The sequence below is a fragment of the Falco punctatus genome, assembly GCF_963210335.1.
Source record: "Falco punctatus genome assembly, chromosome: 2".
NCBI classification, from domain to species: domain Eukaryota; kingdom Metazoa; phylum Chordata; class Aves; order Falconiformes; family Falconidae; genus Falco; species Falco punctatus.
The window spans coordinates 67,683,354-67,709,546 of NC_137581.1; the positions used below are offsets into that span (position 1 = coordinate 67,683,354).

At 45.9% G+C, this 26,193-nt stretch overlaps 1 protein-coding gene across 4 annotated transcripts in view; it reads left to right on the forward strand.

Annotated features, from left to right (window-relative positions):
- The window catches only part of LOC308059708 (uncharacterized protein), a 39,549-nt gene continuing 13,356 nt past the window's right edge, over nt 1-26,193 (forward strand). For 3 of the 4 annotated variants that reach the window (XM_080377470.1, XM_080377471.1, XM_080377473.1), the window contains exon 1: nt 1-25,305. In XM_080377470.1, coding sequence (XP_080233596.1) covers nt 23,899-24,918 — 1,020 coding nt within the window. In that variant the 5' untranslated portion in view covers nt 1-23,898 and the 3' untranslated portion in view covers nt 24,919-25,305. The remainder of the gene's footprint in view (nt 25,306-26,193) is intronic. The other variant, XM_080377472.1, reaches the window with a different exon arrangement.

The window sequence follows — 26,193 nt, forward strand, 5'->3', positions numbered from 1 at the left end:
CCCCTTCTCCTTCCCTTTCTCTTTTTTTCACTGGTCACTTCTCACAACAAAGCCCTGCACTTTTCCATTTTCAGGATTTCTTCTCCCATTGCCTTTCTAGGATAATCGCATAGTGGCGTCTGCTTGTTGCAGGTGTAGGTGAGCAGGAGCCAGCAAGGGCAAGGACAAGCCGAAGAGAGTAGACACTGGGATCAAGACTTGCATATAATGAGGGTTTGCGACTTCCAAAGCAACAAGCATATAGCACCTCAGCATCTCCAGCTGTGGTCAGGGCCTCTGCACGGAACAGGTGGGAAGAACATCCATTACAATTTGGCTCGGTTGGATCTGATGGGTAAATGACTGCGTTTTCACAGTGTTTGACTCCACTTCAGCCTCCTCCTCCAAACTTCTCCCATCTATTCCCCCTTGGCCTTGCTGGCATTGTACAGAATGTGGTCTCAAGCCTGACAGAGAAAGTTCACCACATTGCTCGTAAAAAAAAGGGGGTGGGCGGATGGAAAAAAAAACCCCACATTTCTATTTCCACTCCACAGGTTTTTTTCTGGTGAAAACTGAAGTGCTCTAGATGGTAGCTGAAACTGGCAGTGAAGGATCACTAAGGTAAGGTGAATAGTGGATAGCATAATGGTTCTGTTGACCTTGATAGGTTTAGTTGCCAGGACAAACTGAGTTACCTGCAGAGCCTTGGACAAGCAAGGGCTGTGGAAAAACTTGGCATGGTATGTCCTATCAGCTGGTAGCAATGGCAGTGAAACAAAACAGTGAACAGCAACAGCTAAAAGCACAGTGGAAACATATGCCTTCCAACTGATAGGTAACTGAGAGGTCAAGAATACAAAAAATGGTAATATAATCCTCTAACAGCCCTGACAGAGTCCAAGCTTTGTGCACCTAGTACCTACAGGCAGCACCACACAAGAATCTTCCAAATGGCACATGGCACTTTGCGAGCAGTCTTTCTGTTTTTCATCTTCAAATTGTCTAGCAAATGTAATTTGGGTTGTCAGTTTCCAAAAAACCTCTACAATCCTTTCCTGAGCATTTCCTGAGAATCATGATAGTCACCTTGCTCACCAGCCAAGATGTGGCTCAGATTTCCACAAATGCTATCTTTCTTCTTTCCATAGCTGATCATCCTTCATTTACAGCATGCTCCTCTGTTGCTATCACAGGTCCTTAGCAGCCTGGATCAGGTCCATACCTGTGCTGCCACCAGGTAAAATGGCAGTCTGCAACTTCTTATGGCAAGCAACACGTGCAGTTGCAATTTCTAACTCTGCTTGGAGTCTAGGTCACAGAGCCGTACGCAGTGGGAACCTGCATGCCTCCACATTTATACCTGTAGGACAGCTGCCGTGACCAACAGCATCCTCCTTTTCACTGCTGCTTGCAAAAGGCATGGAAGCAACAGTGAGATACACTTTGTATCCTACTGCTGAATTAGTGTCCTAGATGTAGTGTGAGTTTCTTTATTGTGAAAAGAGGACAACCAACCTTCTTCAGAAGGATCATCAGAGCTACTTCAGCAGGGCTGCGTTCCTACCCTCCCCATAAGCCAAGGCCAGCCAAAGTGCAAAGTGAGACAGCAGGCGGTGAGGCTGCAGCATACAAATAATCAGACAGGGAATTCAATTAAAATGTATATGTGCCATGTGTGAAGGGGGCAAAATGCATTCTTACAAACGATGTATAAACCCAGCACTAATGACTGCAGAACAGGTGTTATAGACAGTTAAAAATAGTTTCACAGACGTGCCACAGGCTGCTCTGTAACATCGTGGATGCAGTACTCACCTCTCAAATAGAAGAGCTTTGGCCGCATCCCTGCTCTCGATTAGGAAGAGGATGGAACTGTACACTGCTTTCTTACACGAACACCCAAAATGGACCAGCAGTTGATCCTACCCACACCGCTGGTTTTGCCTGGAGTCCCATTCAGAGATAGTGGAGTCTGTGCACATGCTGTGGAGGAGCTGTTTGCACCCAGCTAGAGCTACAAAAAGCAGCGGGCACCTGAGATAAGCTGCCATCAGCAGAAACCATCAGCAAGGGAGGCTTCTGTATTGCTCAGTTCGTGATTTACACTGGACCTGTACTTAAATGTACTGAAGACATCTTGGGGCAGGGCTGTCATTTTAGCATTTAGGCAACCTCATACCCACCTCCTGCTCAGTACTGTGCAATACTTTTGCTTCCATCCTCTGACTGATCTCATATGACTTAAACTGGCTGAAATAGGTAAAGATAGCTGTTGTTATTGTGTCATGTTTACATGCATTGATGTACGGTAGAAATGGGGGGGAAAAAGTGATTGTGGTCAAGTGAACTACTGTAGGATAAAGAGAGATAAATAATTCAGATTCTCATTATAACAGAAGAGTACAGCTCCCATAGAGAGGAGTGAGACTGTCTTTGTGTGAATTGGTATGCAGTGGCTGTTTAGTAGCCATAGCATGTAATCTAGCATTAGTATTAACATAAATCAGTGGCAGGAATTAACAATATTTCTAAAGTCTTATATGATAACTGGATCCACACTATATTGTTTAGTCCTCCTGGGCATTTTAATAATCATGTAATAGAAATGTTGGAGTAGCTGAGATATTCTTTATATTGCTCTATGAAAGGTCTTTAACACAATGTCTTTAGCAGACAGTTTTGATAGAATGTGTTGTACAAAAAAGAAATATGCCTATTTTAGTAATATGGGTATGTTTCATTAGCTCAGCCTGCAGCGATATGACATTACATTTAAAAAGGAATACAATTAATAACAATGAGAGGGGTTTTTTTTAGTTCTCAGAGTATAGCTGGAGGAACTGAGCAAGGTGTCAGGGCAATTAAATAGAGGCACTGTATTACCTTTGTCTGAACACTCATAACATCATCCTGTCTCAATGTGTTGAATAGGGGATTTCTTTGCAGTAGGATTCCTAATTTATTTTGATGTTTCCTATGACTCAGATAATAATAAGATGGACTTTTTTATTAATCTTTAAAAATGTACAAATCTTGGGAATTAGCATGTCTGTGGATCCATGTATTTTCCATTTCCCATAGAGTATGGAGCGATTGTGTTAGAGATACACACAATAGCTTCTCAGCACTGAACCATCATAATGGTTAATGGAACCATCATATCAGCGCCGTGAAGAAGTACAAAATACTGCCGGTGCATGTACAGCACATGGATTAGATAACTGCAGTCCAGGGAAAAAGTTATACTTTGAGACTATTAAAATAATCAACATGGGTATTATTTTATTCAGTATTAACCTTTATGTTCTACGTTAAATGACAATGAAACTAGTGAAACACAATCCTTCCCTAGAGTAACGGTACCTGGCATTTCTTTCATCTCTAAAGAGGCTTTCTTAATATCCTGCAATCCTAAAAATACTATTTTTCCCCCACTGCAGGTCAGATTTAATAACAGTAACAGGAGATAAATGGATTGGGCTCAGCTGAGGCTTCAGCAGCCTTGCGGATGGGAGGCAGGGATCTCTGCCCTCCTGGGGGAAGCAGCAGCAGAAGGCAGCAGGTGCACTGCAGGGGTGGCCTCGGCGGACCGAGTCCTTCTTCCTGCTCGGGACACGGTCCTTCCCGCTGCGCTCGCTTCTCTGCCGCAGGCTCTTCCACTCATCCCAGTCTGGTCTGCACATCTGGGTGGGAAGGCGGGACGGCACCATGCCCCCGGGGATTAGGGTGGCAAGGACGTAACCTGAGGCCTCACTGCAACCAGTACCCAAACATATAGGGTGATTTGCGAAAGGCTGAAAGCGTCTCGTTTGCAAGGGCAACTGGCTCACACTGCTCATGCTTTCTCAGCGGTGACAGTTACGTGGGAAAAAGCATGAGGCTGGTGCCAAAGCAGAAGCGACCTTCCCCTCTCCCCACACCTCCACGCGCCCCAGGCACAGCGGTGCCATTTTATGGGTGCCCAGCAGCAGCACACCAGAGACGGCAGCAAAACACTGTCCTGGGGCTCAGGGGGTTTAATGAACAACTCCGCAGCCGTTCATGAGTGACATATTACAGCTCGGCAGAGAACAGTTTCCTAACCCGCGGAGCACCGGGTGACTCCTCCCGCAGCAGCAGCCGGGTTAATGGCACACGGCGCCGGCTGCCCCGTCCCATCCCTGGGCAGCAGCTACCCCTGGCCCTGCTTAGCCCCGCACATATGCAGCGGCACACAGTGCCTCGAGTGATTAAATCGCCCCAATGCGCTGGGGAGGGCCCCGTCCCCTGCTAAGTGTTATTGACAGACCCATCAAAGCCAGTGATGCATCGGCCCCTGCCTCAGCCCCAGCAGGCCTGGCCGGGGGCGACATGCCATCACCGTGGCAACAGCGGGGCGTGGGGCCTGCCGGGAGGGGCGTGGTGGCCGCCCGGCGGCCATGTTGGCGGGGCCCAGCGGAGAGGCCTTGCGCCCTCCCATCGATCCGCCAGGCCTCAGCGCTATCGACCGCTCCAATTTGCAGGAATTTATGGTATCGATGTGGGGCTGATTAACATTTTGCGCCAGAGCGGTTCAATACAGGCTGGTAACAGCTTTTAATGATTAATCGACATTTATGATTCTGCCTCGGCGCTGTCAGCGAGCTGTGAACGGCGGGCATGCTCCTCCCCGAGCCACTCTCCAGTGGCACAGGGCAGTGATTGAGTACCTGGGAAATTAGTGTCCTTGCTGTCTCGTTTTATGAAAGATAAATGCTATGACATTTAATGCAGACCTTAATTTAGAACAGAACTAAGCAGATCATTTTGCAATTTAATCATAAACAGGTAAATATCAAAACTCGTTTAGCATTTCACGAGTTAGGTGGGCAGACAGCAGAGGCAAAGCAAAGCAGGCAGTGGGGAAACAGCAGAGGTAAGGTAAGGTAATGAGACTCGATGCCAGCAATGTTTTAATAGCAGCGGCAGTGTAAGTGTAGACAGTACCACATCCACAGTTCAGGTATGGTCTCCCACATGGCCATCTCGCTCTCTCTTTCTTTTTCCTCCTATAATTTCACTCACTGTTCCCATGCTAGCTGTAAAATGAGGCTTCTGACACATGACATGATATATGAAAAAAAAAAATGTCACCTACAGTTAATCTGTTACCTAAAACAAACATAAACATTATGGAAAAATTGCAAAGGAAAACAAAATTTTATTATACTCCATAACAACTGAAAAAAGATTGTCTGGAAGGCTGTGTGCTGTCAACTCCTACCTTCCTGTGTTCATATTTATAGCCTATTCCTTTGCATTCATTTTAATTAACAAGATTGTAAGTTTCTTTTTAAATAACTGTCTAAACAAAATGTCATATTATGCATGTTTATACATACAAAAGCTAAAATGGCATATTTTGATCTTCTTTGAAATTTTATTCTCTATCTTCTCACCACTCCATCGTCCCCTGTATTTGAGCTGATTTACAGAGGAAATGAGGCTGCAACGGGACAGATTCTTAAATCATTTTGACCAACTTCAGAAGAGCTGGAGAGCTGCCGAATCTCCCCATTCGAGGATTCCCTTGGCACGAGGGAGTTCCTAGCTTGTACAGAGCTGACAGAGCCAATTCCTATGCCATCTGTTCCCACAGAACCCGCTTAGAGGAGCCTAGTGGGGGCAGAGTAGGGGTGCAATTGAGGTATTTCTGCATTTTCCCTCTTCCTTTCCAAGACCCTCATGGGGGCAATAGCTCATCGATTAAAGTGGCATGAATCCCAGAAACAGAAAGCTACAATGGGCTCCCTTGCAGCTCTTCACGTCCCTCTGAACTGCACCCAGTGCTCCTTTTACAAATTGGCTGGGATACTCCAAGAAGCTGTGCAGATGAAACCAGCTCCAAAGGCACTCTCTTTTAACCTGCATCACTTTATGGAAGTCACTGTCAAGGAGCAATCAGACAAAGAGTTAAATTGCAATACTGATCGGGCAGTAACCTCTGGGGAAAGGGGGCAAAGAGGCAAACTTCTGGACATGGCTGAGTGCGTCCATATCTTAACCCCGATCAGCAGAAGTTAGAAGAGCTTGTCTAATAGTAGCCCTCAGTGCTGTCATGCCAACTATGTGATACATAGAATGCTTAGCTCTTGAATCAAAATTCATAGTGCTGAGCAAGACACCTAAAGCTCTGTGTACACTGGATGTTTGCCTATGGATTTGTCCTGATGAGCTTTGGACCCTCCTGGCGCTGTGATCAAAACAGCACGTACCCTGGCAGGTATCTGCACTCAAAAGCACCAAACTATTAGCTGAAAGGTAGTAAAGGATGGCTTTTAAAACCACTTCTCAGCTTGTGCTGCTTGTTACACTGCCACTTGACAGTAGGAGCATGTCCCCTTCTCGGCATGCAGTCAGGCAGGCTGGCAGGGAAGTGGGGTGCACGTTTCCCTGGAGTGAAGCAGGGGCAGATTCCACACAACGTATCTCAGCAATGAGGTGGTGACGACATGCTGAGGGGGAGCCTTGACGTGCTGTTTCTTTGTATCGTTTAACACTACCATTCAGGTATTTACTTCTTTCTCTCAGCCAGACCTTCTGTGCAACTGGCACATTCGGCATGTGACAGCGTACCACACTGTGCATGGGACAGACCGAGAGGTGCCTTGCCAGTGTCCCAGAATACAGCTCTGTTGCCCAAAGGGAGAGAAAGCAGAACAGGTCCCCAGGGCTGCTCCAGCTATGAGGGGAGGAGAAGCAGTGAAACGTGTCAGAGAGCCATACTTGGACACTGCTGTCACTGGGTAACTGGGGGAATGACTGCTGATCCTGGGAAGAGCAGCAGGTTCCCTGACGCATACTCCAACCTCTCACTTCATGTCATCAGACAGCCTGGCTTTCAAGGAAGCAGAACACCAGTTAAATGGCTATTATAATTGCCCATTATAACCCAGGCAAAGGTCAGTCTAAGCCACCGCTCTCACTTTGTTTGTGCTAACAGCTGGCCCTCGATAGAGCTCGAATGCATCCGCACAGATTGCCTCTCCACTGGCCCAGCAGTTTGAAGATCCAAACTAGAGAGTGTGTGCATTCTGGCTTTAGAGACAGCACTGAGTGAATTTGAGTTAGGTCACAGGCTTGGGATAAGGTATAGGCAACATGCAGGAAGTTAAAGTTTAAATTTGACTGAGGAAAGCTAGCACTTAGAAAGTAGCCATGTGAAGATGAGTACAGTGAGACACACATCTGCTCCTGTCATGTATGGTGACCCAGCTCCAGTCCCACAGCTGCATGTACCCATACAGCTACAGCAGTGGACCTAAGCTAACAAGCCTTATCGCCTGGACCAGAATGCCATATATCCATTTGGCCTGTATCACAGATGACACGGATGTGTCTGTCCATACTCATCAATTGAAACATACCCTAAGAATGGGCACAAGATGTGTGCCACCAAAGCTAACAGGAAATCCCAATGACGAGAATTTTTCTTCCCACTAGAGCTGCAGTTAACTGTGTTTTTGAATGACAGCTTCTGAACTGAGCTGCCCTGTGTTTAGCTTAGTCGCATATTTGGAGACAGGTGGCTCATCTCTGTTCTCCTTCAGGACAGGGCTCGTGGTGATAACTGCTTTTAGCTAATAGCCTGTTGAATATGTGCCCCAGAAGTGGGACTCCAGCCCTATCTCAGCAAACTCTACAGTAATGTAGAGAAGCGGGTCTCATCAGAAGGATTTAGGTGAGAGTGGGAATAGTGATGAGAGAGTGCTTCTGTTTTCTTTCTATTAGCTAGGTCACTGTGCAGCCCAGAAGGCACAGCTCATAGAGCCAGAGGGAGTAGAAAGGAGTGCTGTGAGTGGTGCAGGTAATGAGTATTCCCACTGAGAATGGGAAGCTCTGAACCCTAGTTTTCAGTCTATACCTGTCTACATGCAATGCAAAAGCAGTGCCTCGCCTTTGCTCTATTTAGCTCTGCAACTCCTGACTTCTCAGCTGCACTGTGGCTCACTTCAGTGTGAAGTATGATGTGGTCCTCTCCCCTACTACCTCTTCTCTCTCAATGAAAATCTCCTTAAGAGACCTTCAAACCCATACCTTAGGTTAAAGAGAACTGAAAGCTTTTATTTCCAATAGTGTTCTGGCTCTCAGGCAATTGCACAAAAGGTAGACAGCAGTTGTCGCCTTTGAAAGGAAGTGGCTGAGAATGCTGAAACTAAGACCACAGTAGACTGTGCTGACATGGTCTTTTGCAGACAGAGGTGACCCTGTTTTGTCCTTTTTCCAAGCCAGCTGGGGAACTGCTTTACTGTAAGCTGATCCTGAGCTAATGCAACTACACAGCTTCATGTTCAAAGCTTCTAGTTAGCACCATGTGTCCCAGAAAGGAAGCAGGGGGGCTCTCAATTGCTGTCAAAAGCCAGAGCAGTCCTACGTTCTGTTTGGGGCAAACCTCACTGATTCGGACCCAACAGGGTATGAGTTAGGGAGGGTGCAGCTTGTGAAAGGAAATGGGAATGATTCAGTTATGTAGCTCTGTAGCAGGGCCAATTCAAGATGTAAGACAAGCAGGCTGTTGCTTTTTCTGCCTCCTGTTGAAAAAAAAAAAAAAAAAAAAAAAAAAGAAAAAAAAATCAAAACCCCAAACCAGACCAAACAAACAAAAAAAGTAATAGCACTGCTTTGCTTCAGACAGAGCCCAGGAAAATGAGGCAGAAGGCTGCATCCTGGTACCTCTGCCTCTTTATTTACCTGACAGGACCAAAAGCCTTGTTCTCCTGAACCCTCAGGCGCTGTTCCAGCCTTCACTGTACCATAGCACTCTCTGCTGCAGGAGAAAAGAGGCCCCAGCTCCTGCCCCTGCAGGAAGGCTCCATTCCTTTTCACCTGAGCTGGTGTGGGTAGGAGTAGCTGGAGATATACAGTAGGACTGTATGGGCACCTAAGGAAGTCCCACCCAGCAACATATATGCTGGGAGACACCTAATCAAGACTGGCAGAATCTTTTGTGTGACCCTCAGTATGCACCTACATTCTGACTAAACTGCATTTTACACACATAGAAGACAGTTCAGGATCATGCCCAGGTTGATCTCATAGTGTCTTGAAGAAATTCTTCCTGCTTACCTATAAAAATGAGTCTTTATGCTTCCTGCTCCTTCTGTGGGGGAGCCAAGCAACGAGGAAGCATCCTGTGTTGTCTGAATAGCACAGGAGAACAAGAGTCAGAGAAAGAGAAGACGAACTGTGTGGGCAAAATCTGAACCCCGCTGAAGTCCCTGGCAAAAATTCCACCAACTTCAACAGCTTCCTATTCTATGGCTGCGCATCCTTCTGTCTGACTGCAGACCCATTCCAACAACAGTGTTAATAAGTTGTATGACTACTACCAAGAGCAGAATGTAACCTCCATTTTTATTACGCCACAGCACATGCACTCTGAGTAGCAAGTAGCATCTCTTCACATCAGGCCTTGTGCATCAGGTAATACAGGAAGACTATAGTGTATTATTAGGGAAGTGTTTCTCTCACAATGTAGAATGACTGGCATTGAATCTTTTCCCCCTCTATTCTGTGACATTCCTCTCCATTCTATTACATTTTGGGCCATACATATGTTGCATTCACTGAATATTCCCATATTCAGCCTCACTGACTTTTGTTTAGGTGCGTGATTGGGAGAGGAGTGTGGTGGACTGTATTTATAATCACATCTCTGATATTTATCCATTCAAAAATAGCACAATAAATTTTGGGGCAACAATAATATTCAGTACTTTGCCAAGAGAGGCCATTGCTTTTCTGCAGCCACATGCCAGGCATATCTCCACAAAATTCCACACATTATCGTTTTCATGGGTTCAGAGGGCAGTTACCAAGTGTAATTTCCACCTGTAGGCACTGATTTAGTTTTCCTTTTATGATTCCTCTCCCAGATTTATAAAAGAATTTAATTAGGCTTCTTATAGATTTCTTTGGCAATTTTTGAAAAAAATATATATCTCTTTGATTACGATCCCCTTTAACTCACTGGATGTCCCAAATTATAAGCTTTGCATGGAATCAGTTGCCTTTGGCTATGTTTGGTATTATGTTACCTTCTGTTCAGTTAACGGTGTGGAGATAGGCCATAAGCACTGGAAAAACCTCAAAGCTCTTTTCTGCTGTTTTGAAATTGAGAAAGCAGAAACATAATTGCTTTTGTTGGATCACAATCCTGAATAGCAAAAGACTTTTTAAACATCTGCCCTTCCTTTGATTGGCTTTACATCTTCTCTCTTTTTTGTCTACTGTTCATTATTCTGCATTTTATTCACTAATGAAAAATTCTATCCATGACAATATTTTCATATGCTGTAAGATGACTGGGATTCAATGCACTTAATCTGATCTAGCCCTACAGAAAACCTTAATAGAATGTGACAATATATGTTAATTCTATGAGGTTTGTATTTCCTTCTTGCTCGTGTAATATCTGATCTGTCCTGCCTACAATCTCAGTGCAATCTCCTGCAACCCTGACTTAACAGAGCCGGAGTCTAACTCCCAGCATGTATTTGCAACATCTATTGAAGTCAAACAACAATGCATAGCTACATGGGAAATAAATTTTGCTTTCTTTGTCACTGGGCCCTGCTCGCATTCAGATCGGTGGCAAATCAGCACTGACTTAAATTTGCCAAGATCAGGCATCAGAATTGTCCCATTTTACATGGGATTCTCTCTGACGAGAGAGCTTGCATGTGTCCCCATGTGCTGATCTCTGGCTTCCTTTTTATCACTAATCGAATGACTTGATATGTCTCTCTTCTTTTTTTTCTTTTTTTTTTTTAATACCACTGTCAAATACCTGTCATGATATTAGTATTCATTCCCAGGGAAATGTAGCAGCCAGAAATAATGCTGATCCCCGAGTGGACCAGAATAATCTGTTCGTTCTAGGGGGAATAGCTATCCCTATTCAATAATAATATTGAAATTAAGAAATAACATTCTGTCTTTTAACATGGGAAGACAATACAAATAATTGGGGAATTTCCTAATGAGTCTCTTATTAAAACAGTATCTAGAGGAAACCTGAGCATTCAGCCAACTGAAATGTGTCCTTTTCTGTCTTTTTTTTCCTGGTTTGAGCATAATGCTTGACATCAATACCACAAGTATTTTCAGTGCTACCTGGGAATAAGGGGGAATGAAGGCAGGAGGCTTTTGAAAAGTCACTTCTGATTTTGCTCATTTAAGAGCTAAGTATTTCAAAAGCAATGAGGGCCAAATTTTCAAGTGCCGATAGTCCCCGGTTGGATCCAGATTTTCAGAAAGATTCCATTCTCATTTACACTTCTCAATAAAGCATTTTTCCACAAGTGCTCAGCAGCCAGCAATTCTTTCTGGCCAGGAAGCCATTGAGAAAGCTGGCCTTCTGGGGGTTTTTCAGTGCCTAAAAGGGAATGGGGAGCTCTTTTGTGAATCGGGTTCTTCAGACAAGTTATGCCTGATGAGCCTGGCTCTGAGGAAAGAAGTGAAATATAACTTTCCCCCCTTGAAACCTCTAGAGGCAGCAGGCACTAGAAAGACCCACTGTACTGCTGGGCAGAGATCGCTCCAAGAGAGCTAGCTTGGAGACTGGAAGCAATGGAGAAACACCCATAATTCCTCCTGGAGCTTTGCAGTGTATGAGGGAACAAGTATTTCCATGAATACCAGAATTATTCCGGAAGCCTAGTTTCCAATGGAGTTCGAGTTTCATGGCTGGCTGACTGGCATTTTAAATGAATTATACTCTTGCTGTGGTGTGAATTCTGCCCTTATCAGACACTGGAGAATCCATAGGGGAGAGAAGCCTAGGCTGCGGAGTGGATTCCCTGATATCTAATAAGGTATAAGCTCTGACTGAAGCTTTCCTTCACATACATCCAGTCTCTCTCCCAGGTGGATTCTCTCCATGTCAAATGAGAACCAAGCGTGGGCTGCAGCCTTTCCATCAGTAAGAAAAATCTTCAGCTTTCTATTTTCACTTACGAAGCTGATTATCTCTGAAACCTCTACCTTTCTGCCAGGTTCAAGCTACAGTTGGCCAATGGGTACAAAAGTTATTAGACAGCCATGTGCACAAGCACACGCACACACTGCAATTATATGAGCTGTGCTTCCTTACGGAGCCAGGCTGAAAACACCCACTGCTAAACTCTAAATGACTGCAGCCTGCTGTGTCTATGAGCAAGTTGGGGAGGCTGTAATAAAGGACTGAGTGGAAAGAGAAATAAATTATTCCATATCTCCTGTCCCATATAGCAATCAGTCACATGTGTCCCTCCATCCCAAGCCGTGGGGTCTCCCTGTCAGACATGAGTGCTGCAGAGCCCCTCTAGCATGGACCGCACTGGGGGGGCAGTCAGGGGAGCTGGAAACATTCCTGGACGGTCTGCCAGTGTGAAGGATTGGCAGTGCTTCTTGCAGTTTCCTTTCCCATGAGCAACTAGCAGCAATCAAATACAATCTAGCCCTCATTATTTGCCGTTAGTTTCTTTGATTGTGATTTGGAAATACGTTGCTAAGGAAAGCAAAAACCGTGGTTAACTGATTGATAGAAAATAAGAGTCATAGAAAACATCTGGAGAGCCAGATGAGTACAAGACATTGTTTAGTTTAATACCCTTACAATATTTGCTGCAAACAGCCAAGCTGAAGGGTGGATTCTTCATCATTTTTATTATGCGCTTATTCCAAAATATTAGGGAATGGGCTTTGACAGCAATGTTTGATCCATGCCCTTTTGCCCAGACATTACCATGTCTTGGCTTCCTGAGGCCGTGTAAGGCCAAATTATCAGAACATAATATCAAAATGTAATAATGGTCATACTGGATCATACCAACATCCTTCTAGACTCTTGCCTCTGATGGTGACTAATAGCAGATGTTTAGGGAAAAATACAGAGCCAAAAAATGCAGCCGTGGTTCTCCGATACACCCTCCTATCTTCTAGTGATTAGCAGCTAGAGAACAAGCTGAGCCAGAGGTGGTATCTTTGTATTTAATATGACTAGATGGAACTTTTTTCTTCTAGGATTCTCCCTCTCGGCCTTTAAAGGTAGAAATAATTAAGAGCTTATGTTTCATCTAGGGGAAAATGTTGAAGAGGGAAACCCTGCAGCTGGAAACTTTCAGAGTCACCCCTAGGAAATGGACTCCATCAGGCTGCAGGGGCATGTCTAACTCTAAGTTAAAGAAAGTCTTAGCCTCCATTTTGACATTTTGCTGTTCACTCTGTCTAACCACACAGCTGGTGGGCAGCAGAAAGCAGTGGGGGAAATGGGGTGGAAACAAGCTGCCCAGAGCTTCTCTTCAGGTAGGCAGGAGAAGACCAGCACATCACCTAGCTGACCATGCAGCCCTCCAGCTGCAGCCCCGGGAGCCAACACCCTGGCTGAAACATGCTCCTCAAACACCTTTATGCAGGGTGGTTGCTGAGTACATTAGGTAGTTGACAGAAACGTGGTTAATGGTGAACTTTTTTCAAGACTTTCCAGGTCCATTCCTATGTTGATTATAGTTATTCAACAACTGTGCTTTACACTGTCCTGGTTTCAGCTGGGATGGAGTTAATTTTCTTCTTAGTAGCTGGTGCAGTGCTGTGGTTTGGATTTGGTGTGAGAACAGTGTTGATAGCACACTGATGTGTTTAGTTGTTGCTGGGTGATGTTTATACTAAATCAAGGACTTTTCAGTTTCTTGGGCCCTGCCAGCGAGAGGGCTGGGGGGCACAGAAAATTGGGAGGGGACACAGCCAGGGCAGGTGACCCAAACTGTCCAAAGAGGTATTCCATACTATATGACGTCATGCTGAGTATATAAGCTGGGGGAAGAAGAAGGAAGACGGGGACATTTGGCATTATGGCATTTGTCTTCCCAAGTAACCGTTACATGCGATGGAGCCCGGCTTCCCTGGGGATGGCCGAACACCTGCCTGCCCATGGGAAGCGGTGAATGAATTCCTTGCTTTGCTTCATGTGCAGCTTTTGCTTTACCTATTAAATTGTTCTTATCTCAACCCTTGGATTTTACATTCCTTTCTGACTCTTGTCCCCATCCCTCCACGTGAGGGGCAGTGAGCAAGCGGCTGTGTGGGGCTGAGTTGCCAGCTGGGGTTAATCCACGACATACACCTACATCAGAGTGTTGTGGATTTCTTAAGAAACCCTCTGCGGGCCCAGGAGGACAGACAAATGTTAACATATTCCCGATTGTACAGATACTGAAAAGGAGACAAAGGGTTGAAATCACTTGCCTGAAGTTCACTAAGTGAATCAGGAACTGAACCAGGTGTAGAAACTACACACTTCTAATTCTCTGTTTTCAATAGGTAGCCAGCACTTTCTTTCATCTAATTCGCTGTTAAATCTAGAGGAATAATCTAGAGATTCGTTTATGAAGGGGGCTGTTTCCTCAGAGAACTTTATTCAATATTCATAGTATGTGCTTATGATGCTGATCATCTACGAAATCACATTGTTTTGACTCTATAAGTGATATTTTAACTAACAAGAATAGTTGCATTAAAAAAAATGAACTGGCAGTTCCAGAAATACCATGTTTTTTTCCTAATTCACACATCAGTTCTGAATTCATTACAATACAAAGCTGTTTGTAGTGCCAATACATTTTTGCACTTAATTCAATCAAATTTCACTGTGAGTTTAGATCAGCCACGTCATCTCACATTCCACAGAAATATGAGCCTTGTAAGGAAGAGGAGAGGAGAGGAGAGGAGAGGAGAGGAGAGGAGAGGAGAGGAGAGGAGAGGAGAGGAGAGGAGAGGAGAGGAGAGGAGAGGAGAGGAGAGGAGAGGAGAGGAGAGGGGAGGGGAGGGGAGGGGAGGGGAGGGGAGGGGAGGGGAGGGGAGGGGAGGGGAGGGGAGGGGAGGGGAGGGAGAAAAGGAAAGTGTGGAAGGAGGAAGGAAGGGAGGGAGGAAAGAAGAGGGGAACAAAACCTTGGATGCGTTTTGTCTGCCCAAGTCAAGTGACTACCTTACTTCTTCAAATACGCTTACATTTAAGCCTGGTTTTGCTTACATATTTGCCATTGTTATGAAGTCACTCATATTCTAGGTAGGTTTTTTATGGCTTAACATGATCAAAATGTTAGTTTGCCAGAAGTAGCTGCTGAGCTAGTGTTGAGCCCACGGCTCAGAAACATTGACTCCTGAGAACATTCTGTGAACATACATGAGGGCATCCACTGCAGCCTTTTTTAATTCTACAGGGTCTGTTCATGCCCTTTCTCACATTGCATTAATTTCTACCCAAAAGTGGTGTGGTCCTAAAGCTACCCCCACAGAATCACCCTTCAAATCAGAACAGACAGTGTCGTCCCTGCTCTCTACTATTCCATTACACCTTGTTCACTACATGTGAAAGGGCTTACCAGCAAAGCTACACTAATATAATACCAACAGAGCCACCTCAGTGGAACCGTTTTGATGAACAAAATAATAAACCAGAAAAAAGATTTTTTTTCCCCCCTAATATTGTTCTGTCCACAGGCAATTGTTTTCATGCTTCTGACTGACACAGCAAGAATGGCAAAACTCTCTGCGTATACAAGAAATCTTGGAGGGGAAAGCGGGGAACAGAATATTCACTGCTGGTTCTGGTTGCATCTCAGTTGTCTCCCTGAGCCGGCTGCTTGCATGTGGGAGTTTGCTTTTAGAACTGTATTACTGGAGATCTGGGGAAGATGCCATTATTATTTTTTTTAATTTTCCTTTTTTAGTATTGCTTCTTATTTAAAAGAGCACTAGGGTCTAGCATTTCTTGATGCTATAGCAAATAAAAAATAGGCCAAAAAAAGAATGCTTTGAGGAAGATCAACAGATAGCCGAAGGACTGGCAGTGTTTGACCGTTGGGATGTATTTACTGAAAGAAGACCCTTTTTGAAGGACAGACTCTCTCTGAGCAACTGTGGAAATAGCCTTCTGGAAGCAAGTCTGGCAGAACTGATAAGCAGAGCTTTGAACTTAGAAATGAAGGGTACAGAGTCAAAGACTTGAATAATCTCCACATGCCCGTAGAACACCAGAGGAGAAAGCCTAGGTACACGAGGGTATGCCAAAGGATAAAGAAATTTCAGTGATCAGAATGGCAGGGAATAAGAAAAAAGAAAGTTCAAACTGTGATGAGAACTGCTTCCAAGTTGGCAATACAGTGAGTGTCAGGAGCAGGTCTTAACAAAGCTGTGGTATGGGGTACAGAAATATTTAACAACAATATATGTACCAAAAAAAGGGAAGAGCATGAACTGAGCTGACAGGGTACTAGGCAGGACAGGTATGCACTGGTAACTCAACAGAATAGCAATCACGGCTGGAACAGTGGTCTCAAAGCATATGCATTATTCAGAAAGGCAGAGATAAAGGTGAAGGTGGTGGCAAATAACTGCACATTAATGATACGAAACACTGCAAAGAAGGATGTGCAGAAGGGCTAACGTGAAAAGCAGAATTTGTTGCAGTTAAAATCACTTTGGGGAAAGCTGGAAAAAGAAGTGCTTAGAAAGTGCTGGTTATGGGTAAAGTCAGCAGTAATGCCATTAGAGAGACAAGTTCTATAGTGTTTGTATCACACAGGGAAATTTTTGCCCTCTCAAATACAGATCAAAGAGCAAATGCCACTAATTGTGACAGAATACAGAAAATTCTAGTGGTAGCAGTCAGCAAATTCCTTAATAAAATTCTCACAGAACCAGTAAAAAGTGATGCTGGTTGAGACTTGGGTTTGGTAACTGACAACTGCAGCAAAAAATTACCTTGGCTCAAGTGACCAGGGACTGACACTTCCTAAATAAATGGAACAGATAAATGAGTCTGTTAATCAGGCTTTGCATTTCAAAAGGGCAAAGTTTGGTAAACTCATGGAATTGATTAGTAAAGCTGGATGGACTGCAGAATTTGGGCATTAAAACATGAAAGAGGCCTGGAGCTTCTACAGGTCTGAGTGACTAAGTTTTGGGAATCTGTGTAACAGGCAAAAAAAAAAGTCTGGTTGCATAACGACTTCAGGAGGGGTACTAGTACATTAGCTTATGTCTTTTAAAAGAAAGACCAGGTGCTAAACAGGGAATTGATTAAAATGTGACATGAAAGATCACACCAAAGTCCTCCTAAGCTTTCTTGGACAAGATGATTTCCTACACAGAGAGAACAGCCTAGATACTGTCTATTTGCATTTTGCTACAGCATTTGACACAGTGGCACAGAAGATGTTATTTTTTTAGCTGGAGCTTTGCAGAAAAACTGAATGTATAATAAGGATCTGGTTTATAGCATATAGGCACTACTGAAAAAAAGAGCATTACAAGCTTGGAAAGAAGCAATTAGGAGAGGTCTTCAGACTAAGTGTTGGGACCAATCTTGTTTACTGTTTTCATGAATTATCATTACATAGATACAGACTTTTAAATTTTTGATGACGCAGCATTGAGAGGTGTTGTTAATGCAAGGAAAAGCATATCAAGACCCTGAAAACAGGTAAAGATTTAAAAAAAAAATGTAAATGCAAAGTTAGGACTGATAGTACAATTTCCTCTGGTTGCGCCAAGCTTGTAAGTGAGCAGAAATACCTGGCCACACTACCCAGGGTGACTCTATGCTACACTGTGACTCAGCCTTCAAAGCAGGTAACTAAAATCCAGTGAGACAGAGATCAGAAAGTGTTAATGCTTCAGCACAAAACCTGATTTGTGATGGGATTTCGTGTGCAGCTCTGAGCACCCACAGGCAGGAAAGCTTGATTCCAGATGGAAGCACTGTGCAGAAACACAGCTAACTTGACCAAGAGGAAACAGAAGAAGCCTGAATAACTTGGCTGGTTAAGTTGCAGAGAGTGGGGGGAAGGAGAATGAGAAGATACAAGCTATCAACAAGAAATCAGCAAAATCAGAAAATGCTTCCTAGCTGTTAGTCATCAGTCTTGCTGTGGGGGAGAGTGAGCACCAAGAACTGAACGGTATGTAAGACTGAACATGACACATCGTTGAAAGCAAATCTATGTGTTTGTGATAAGAGGAGGTCTTGCTAATCCAAGAAGCCTATTCTAGTCTGGTGGGCCTAACTGTGGCTGAATACCCAAGGAAGAGAATAAAAGGTGAGATTTGTGTGATGAGAGAAGACTGCGGGTCTCGGGTGTTTGATAAATATTTTAGCTGCTTCTCAATTCTAAACTTTTGCTAGTTTGCCAAACATGAACTGAAACAGAAAGACCCAAATCTTGCAAAAAACTTTTCATTTCAAGTTTGAGCAATATTCAGTAGCTTGAATGGTGAAAGAGGAATAACGTGGAGCTTCATGTAAAATTTAAAACATTTTTCTCAGTCTTGTCTGACTGCTCAGATGAACTTTACCATCTGAAATATTCAGGCTGGCTATGTCCTACACAGAAAACAATCCCCACTCACGACTTGCCTGCCAGCCAAGCATCAAAAGTGAAAACAAAGTGGCCTAGGGCATTTGTTTAATACCATCTCATGTGTATGCTGTGTTGCTGTTTGCCAGCTTGAAGATAAGTCTGCTTGCAGGGCTAAAGGCTTGGGCATCCTCTTGCAAGAGGTCATAGGAAATTATCCATTGGCTTCACTGGGATAATATATATGGAGTTGTTATAGCTGAGCAGGTGGATACATTATCCTCTGTCCACAGGCTCCATCCACTTCTGCTGCTTCTCCAGAGAGGTCCTTGGAGTGAAATTTTTAACAAAAGGGACAGGTTCCCCTGAGATATGTTCTTCCGAAGAAACTGGTACTTGGTTATCCTTATGCTTCTGCCACTCTTAATCAGCCATTCCCTGTGTCATGTTCTACTCTTGGGACTCACCTGTCCAGCCCTGGTCTTGCACTGTGGCTCTGGCAAGTTGCTTGTTTCCAGCCCAGTGCTACAGGCTGTCTCAGGCTGCTGATCTCCCGAGCTAGGTAATTGATCCCCCCACCATGTGGCTCCAACTGACCCATGAAAACTTGGAGCAAAACACAAAAAAAGGCTTTGGGGGTATGTACATCTCTTCTACCACAGCCCAGCATAGATGCTCTTTTGTCTTCGTACCTCCCAGATCATGGGGTGTCACTAACTGGGTAATGAGAAAAAAAGTTTGAGTTTAATATGGTATAGACCTAACTCTATACAAGCTGTGTATGCCAGCCCTGGTTAAAGAGGTACAACCACATGAAAAGGTATTCCTATATTCATTTCTGCCAGGTTTTGGGTTGGGGTTTGAAGGTCTTCGGTTTGTTTTTTTATAAGCAGTCTAATGCTGCTTGGTATTTGCTGTAACGCCTGGCTCCTAGACTCACACGGTTATGTAGAAAATGCTGGAACAAAAGGGAGGGTCCAGCTCATCCTGTCATGACAAAAAACTTGAAGATCTCACACCTCAAAGAAGCAGCACAGCCTGGATGGCAAATAAAGAGGTGCCAAAGTAAAACTGCATTTCAGTAGACATCACAGCAGATTGATCAAATGAGCTAGCTGTAGGCTGGGGTCACTTTTCCTGAGCATTTTACCACTGGCTGCGGTATAAACCAGGCCCCAAGAAATATTGTTTGTCATGGGCAAAACACATTCACACTCAGTAACAACAGCTCATCTCGACCAGTTCTGAGTCCTGAGAGAGCGCTGGACACAGCTAGTTCCTGTCTGCACTGCCTGTAGAGAGGTAGGACAGGATCCATCTACCCTAACTGCAGCCATCTGGTCAGGTACACTATAACTAAGATAGCTGCCTGGCCTCCTGCTATAATCGACTGAGCGACGCAGGCAACTTCCAAAGGTGACTCATCCCTCCCTTTAATAGATGCCTAAGTTAGCTGGCATGAATCGCCCTCTGTCTTTCTCCACTGAATACAGAGGCAGCCCAGACTTGGCCTACGCATTAACCAGTATGTGTCTGGTGAAGATAAACCCCATCTGCAGTCAGTGCTGAATCTGATAACTCAACTGCTAAAGCCGCATTGGAAATGCAGGCATTGCTTTTAGGAATAGGTATCATAAACTTATTGGTATCAGATGTTCTCCATAAATGAGCAGTCCTAAGGCGGGGACGGGACAGGGCAGGGACAGACACAGAGAGGGGGGAAGGGGGATGGGGGGCAATAGTAACCCCTTGATTGTGAAATTACATGATTAGTAAATGTATATGATTCTTCAGCAGGCTGTTTTTAATGTCTAGGTTGTGTTTCTAATGAAGGAAAACATGTTGTATCACTGATCCATATCACAGAGCTCATGCTGTCTGCTATCAAGTGAAGGCAGCCTCTAAACACAGGATCTCTCAGATTTTTATTCATACCTGCAGAAATAAAACCAGAAGGTTGTTCTTTTTTAAAATCAAATAGTCTCTGTGCAGTGTATCTGATTCAAACCATATTGCTAGCAAGGTAGAACCTTGAAAACATTAAGATTTTTCTATGGTAAAAGTTAAAGATTAGAGGGCCCTGAGGAAACAGAACACATGGGCCAAAAGTTTTAAACCCAATATTAAAGATAGTCAGCCAAGTCAAAACATTGGCATCTACATGAAGGGATCATGAATTACAGAGGGACTGAGCACCCACTGAGTCTGCTTATTCCCTGGCACTTCTGAAAACTACTCCAATTTTAATTACATACCTTAACGTGGATGAAGCTGCTTCTATTTTGTACAAAGGAATTCTTGTGCTCCTTGTTTTACTAGAAAAAACCCTAAAGCGTTTGGTCCCTTGTCTTTCTACACCAGAAAGGGAAGAACGATGAGAGAAGCCTTTGGTGCTGACAGAGTTTTTTTCAGTTGAATGAGAACTAACCCCCCAGACAAAAAAAACAAAGGGACCTGTCACATAGTTCACCAATGGCACAGCAAAAGGACTTTGGAGGAACAGAAACCTTCCACCACAACTTCAGCAAGTTCAGGATCAAAAGCATAGGATGGTCTAATCGCCATGAGTTGCACAGCGAAAGGTACTGTTGACTTGCTGCAGCTGATGCTGCCTATGGCCCTCCTGGGACTGACCTGGGAAATGCATTGCCTTGAGTTAGCTCAAGGAGCTGTTCTCATCTTCCAAGTGTAAGAAAACTGACAACACTGGAGTAATTTCAAAGCCAAAGCTTAACTTCTTTGAATGATAAAGAAAACCCCAAGGTCCTCTAGATTATATAGTAAAAGAAAATAGGTGTCGTGTTTTAGGGTGAATAACAATCTTTATGTCCCACCTTATAGTAACAAATGAATTATCTGCTACTGTAGAGATGAAAGTAGGTCTCCCTCACCAATCTCAGGAAGACCTTTCCCAAGTTGGAAGTTGTGACAGCAAAATGTGCCATCTGCCAGCCTTCCGGACTCATGCTTCTTGTGGGGTGACTGAAGAACAAGCATGGGGAATCCTCCATCTGAAAGACATCAGGCAGCTGTCCTTCCATCACTCTTCACATAAAAGTGGAGGAAAAACTTTTCCTCTCTTGGTTTAAAAGATTCTCTCAGTTAAAACCAGTAATTCGCATTTCCTAATGTAACCACAAGCCTGGGCTTTTCTGCTCTTCCTGTCCTTTGCTGGACAGTATGGCTTTGGACAAGGCACAAAAGATTCATCTGTACATACCTTCTTCACTCACGGTATAGTGAGCCCTGCTGCCAAATGCAACATCAGGGATGCCAGTCTTGGGGCAAGGCACTTGAAGTTTAAGTACTGAGACAACTAATTTTCAAGACATGTAAATCCTTCACTGGATCTAGTCATAAACCTCTCTAGCCTAACTCTTCATAGATGGCTAATGAACTGGAGTGTGTCTGAGTTTTCATGCCTACTCTGAGACATCCTAGCCTGACTATCAGAGGTTGTCTACTGTCCATACACCCCAAAATGCATTCTTATTTCAGCACAGATGGAAATTGCCATCCCTCCTCAATCACTGAACAAGATAAGCATTCCTAGACTCAAGAATGAAAATCTATCCCTGTCTGTGAATAACACACATTACAATCTCTTGTCTATAAAACCAGCTCAGCATCAGTACTCTATTTCATTTTTGCCATGCAAAGTTTAGTTTTTACAAGCCTTATTTTGATACTGGAATAAATGTGTGTTATTTTTAATTATTAGTGCTCATAAGGTGTCAGAAGATTACATGGGATGGGGATCACGAATCACACTTTCACCTCTGAAAATGCAAAACCTGGTAAAATTTGACCAAACAACAGAGAACTGATCAGACGGTTGTTACTGACACTTAATTGTCTGGTCACTGTAGTGGCCTGTGGTGCAGCACAATCAGAAAGGATAAAGTCCTGGTCACCTTGCACTTCAGATTCCTTCTGGTGTGTATGTATGGGAAATTTTTGCTCCCTACGATAAAGCAGGAAAGAGCACCTAAAAAGTCTGCTTCTGGCTGTCAGGGGACTTCAGAGCTGAATTTCAAGGTGTAGATTTTTTGACATGTTTAACCATCCTTCTGTTCAGAAGGCGTAGGCAACCTAGGATGAATGACGGATGAATCCTGTTTCCAAGCCATGTGGATCCCATCAAAGATGTTTCAGATGTTACAATGAAATAAAGAGGGAGTTAGAACCTAAATATTTTAGTATGGGCTTTAAGACTAAGGGCCACATATGACAAAAATGATTTAGACTTTGTAACTCTCATGTAGTTTTTTATCTCCCTGTTGGTGTCTGGAGGAAGTCAGGACCTCACCCAGGAGCCTGTAGCCTAAACCCTCTGTTTGGGCTGGGCCTTAAATGCCTTGGAAGTGGTAAAGTTCAGAGTCAATGGATGTCAGTGGCACTCAGGTACCTAATCTGCCAAAATCACCTTGGCAAATGTAACCTGGTCATCTGAGTCACACAGGATTTGCCACACACAGAAATCATATCCAACAGCACCAGACAACCCGGACCGAAAAATAAATACAGTTTGAGTGGCTGATGCAAATACAGTTGTTGCTAGCCAAAGGCTACACTACCGTTTTATGACTTGAGGTACGGACAGAAAGTTTTCTGTGCTTCTTTGGGACTCCCTGCCAACATGCGTGTACAGAAGACCTACATAAACACAGAGAAATTGGTATGTGTAATTGAAGACATAACAGAAATTCAGAAGCAGAATGAAAGTAAACTTCAAACCTAATGACAAACCTCTATCCTGGTTCAGCAGAAATGCCTGTATTCTGCCATTCTAACTTGAGTACTTTGAAGGGGCAAGAGCTGAAGAAGCAGGCACCAGTGGAGACTGGCTGTGATCTTCCAAGAGCCCAGACATGTGCGGGAGAGTCTCTGTTTCCTTTTGCTGCCCATGCCACAGGCCTGGGGTGAGCAGGCTCCTAATCTGGGCAACTCGGTGCCTTAAACAAACTGGGGGGACCAGGTTGAGTGCCTCCCAAAATGAGTGTCAGTCTGGCTGTCAACCCAGGCATGGCTGCAGTGCCCTGGCAAAAGGGCAGCGTCATAATTTAACCTTTAAAATTAGCATATGCTCAAAAGTTTTGGGAACAGAGAGCTTCCTGGGATACTGAAGAAGCAGCAGAAACGGGGGCCCTATTCACTTTGAAGACACAGCAGCTGGCTGGGGCCCTCCCTGACCTCCCAGAAAAGGGAAAGAGTCGATCATGCTGGGCTGGGAGAGCATTCTCCCATCCACCCTCAGCTCTGTCTGGCTTTGCTGGGATTTATTCCCCTCCTAAAAAAGAAAACAAAACAAAATAAAAAGCTCTACCAGCTTTTCACAGCTATGATGACATAAAAAATAAAAGCACAGAGGCTGGAAAAGCTCCTGGAGGATGACCCCTCCGGCTGAGTTACAAAGCAACTTTTGGGCAGGTTTGGTGCAGAGAACCCTTCTGGCCCAGCCTCCTCGCTCCCAAGAGCCATCCCCACGCCAGCCCCTTGCCCCACTGCCCCACTCCCAAGGGCCAGGGCATCCCCCACACTCCTCTGCATCCCACAGGTGATGCCGCTGAGCCGGCAGGGTGTCAGGGCAGCAGCCTGGCACCTGCCATGGAAGAAATCAGCGCGCCCTGAGGTCGATACCTGTTTTGCCTGGGACAGGGGGTGCTTTAAAAAAGAAAGAAAAAAAAAAAGCAGAAATAAAGAAAAAGGAGGAAACGAAATAAAGGCGCCAATAAAAAGGGGTCAAAAAAGGGAGCAAATAAATCCTTCACCCCCAGCCTCGGCGTTTCGGAGGAGGAAGGGTGCCGGGAGGAGCGGGGCGGGGGTGCAGCGCCCCGCGGGGCCGGAGCGGCGGGGCAGGGCCCGCTGGCCCCGCTGCCCCCGGTTGCGCCCTGCCCGCGGCGGCGCGGCGCGGCCCCCGCCCCCCGTTAGGTGGCGCTACAGACTTTGCAACCACGTGCGGCGGGACACACCGGAGCAACAGGGCGAGCCCCGCAGCGCCCGGGCGCCGCGGCGGGGAACGGCGGGGGACGGCGGGGGACGGCGGGGGACCCCTTCCCCGCGGGGGCCGCCCGGGACCGGCCGCACCCCTGCGCCGGCGGGGCTCGGCCCCCGGGGCAAGGCAGAGGGCGAGCGAGGGCCAGCGGAGCCGGTGCTCCTCCCGGGGAAATATGCTGCCCCGGGCGGGGGGGCCGCCGGCCGGTTCCCAAGCGGGGAGCTGGGCGAAAGCCGCGCTCAGGTTCCCGTCCCTCCTCCGCGTTACTTTTCCTTTTCAAAAAGCTGCGCTGGCAATCTGCACAGCCTGCCTGGCCTCTGCTGGTTGATTGTTTCGTCAATCCCCCCCCGCCCCGCCCCGCTTTTTTGCTTTTTGCTTTTTTTTTTTGCCTTTTTTTTTCTTCCCCGAGTCCCGCGTTTTCCCCCTGTTCAGGACCCTGCAAGTTTTCGGGCAGCCGGTCGGTGGTTGCCGCGGGGACCCACCGGAGCCGGACTGCCCCGGGAGCGCGGCTCTGCCCCTCGCCCATCCCGGCCGAGGAAGGGGGGACGGGGTCGGCGCTGCGGGGTGAAGGCGCCGGTCCGCTGAGACGCAGCTCACTGAGGCGGTGACCGACTTGCCATCACTTCTCCGCCCGGTCCCGAGCACAAGGGTTCTCCCCAGCCCTGTTTGCTGAGCGTGTGGGCGAACACCATGGGAAGGGGTTAGGGCTGTCCCGACGCAAGGGCCACCCCCGCACCCCCCCTCCCGTGCCTGCCGTCGGGCTGTGAACTTTCCGGTGGGGTAAGTTCTCCTTTAAGAAAGCGAACTGTTCCTTATGCATATTTAACGCTGTTTGTCTGCAGTGCCCAGCTGACGCGGGGCTGGAGGCTCACACGCGGGACCTGAATTGTAGGGGAGTAAATCATCCACACTTTAAACGCACCTTCTGCCAGGGCTCCAGTTGGGAGCCTCTTGCCGTTGCTCTAAACACATGTAAGTCAGAACCGGGGGGGGGGGGGAGGGAACGGGGAGGGGAGGGAGGCTGAGGCTGAGTCTAGTTAGGGAGATGAGTAGGTAGGTTATTTTGTTCATTCCCATCACCAAGGGGACAAAAAAAAAAAAAAAAAAAAAAAAGACGAAAATCCCAGAAAACACAGTTTAGAGCAAGAAATCTTGCCCTTGGACTTTTTTTATTATTATTTCCGTATTATTTTCCGCCCAGCCCAGGGGCTCCTGACCCGCTCCTCACGCGTGTACCCCTGAGGCAGCCGAGCGGCGGGCTGCCGGGCTCCCTCCCTCCTTTCGGCCTCCACGGGAGCGCTTTGCGGGGCGCGCAAGGGTGCGTGTGAGGAGCGGAGAGGAGCGCCGGGAGGGCGAGTGACTCCCTCGCTTCAGCCGGGGGAGAGGGGCGCGGGAGGAGACCTCTCTTGTCACCCGCGCATCAGAGGGCTCCGCCGCCGCGCCGGGGGTGGGATCCCGGGCAGCCTCCATCACCCTGCAGCGAGCGGGGGGGGCCTCCCGGGGATGCGACCGCCTTGCGAAAGCCCCCCACCCCACCCCCCCACGGCCAGGCACCCCGCCACCTACACGCGGTATGCTTCTGCACGTGTACGGAACGGCGAAGTGTACGTGAAGGTCAGACGGGCGATCTTCCACTGGAGCTCAAGTGGGAAGGAGCAACTTTCAGTGCTGTGCTCTTAGCGGTTTCCTGCCTTTTAAAGTGAACTTGTTCGAGTGTGTTACTCAAAATGTGGTTCAGTAGTTATGCCTTCAAATTAAGTTGCTTCTCCGTCCTCACTGGGAAAAGCAGACATGTGTCCTCAATTGTATAGTATTAAAAAAAAAAAAAAAAAATCTACTAGGTACTTTATGATTCCATCT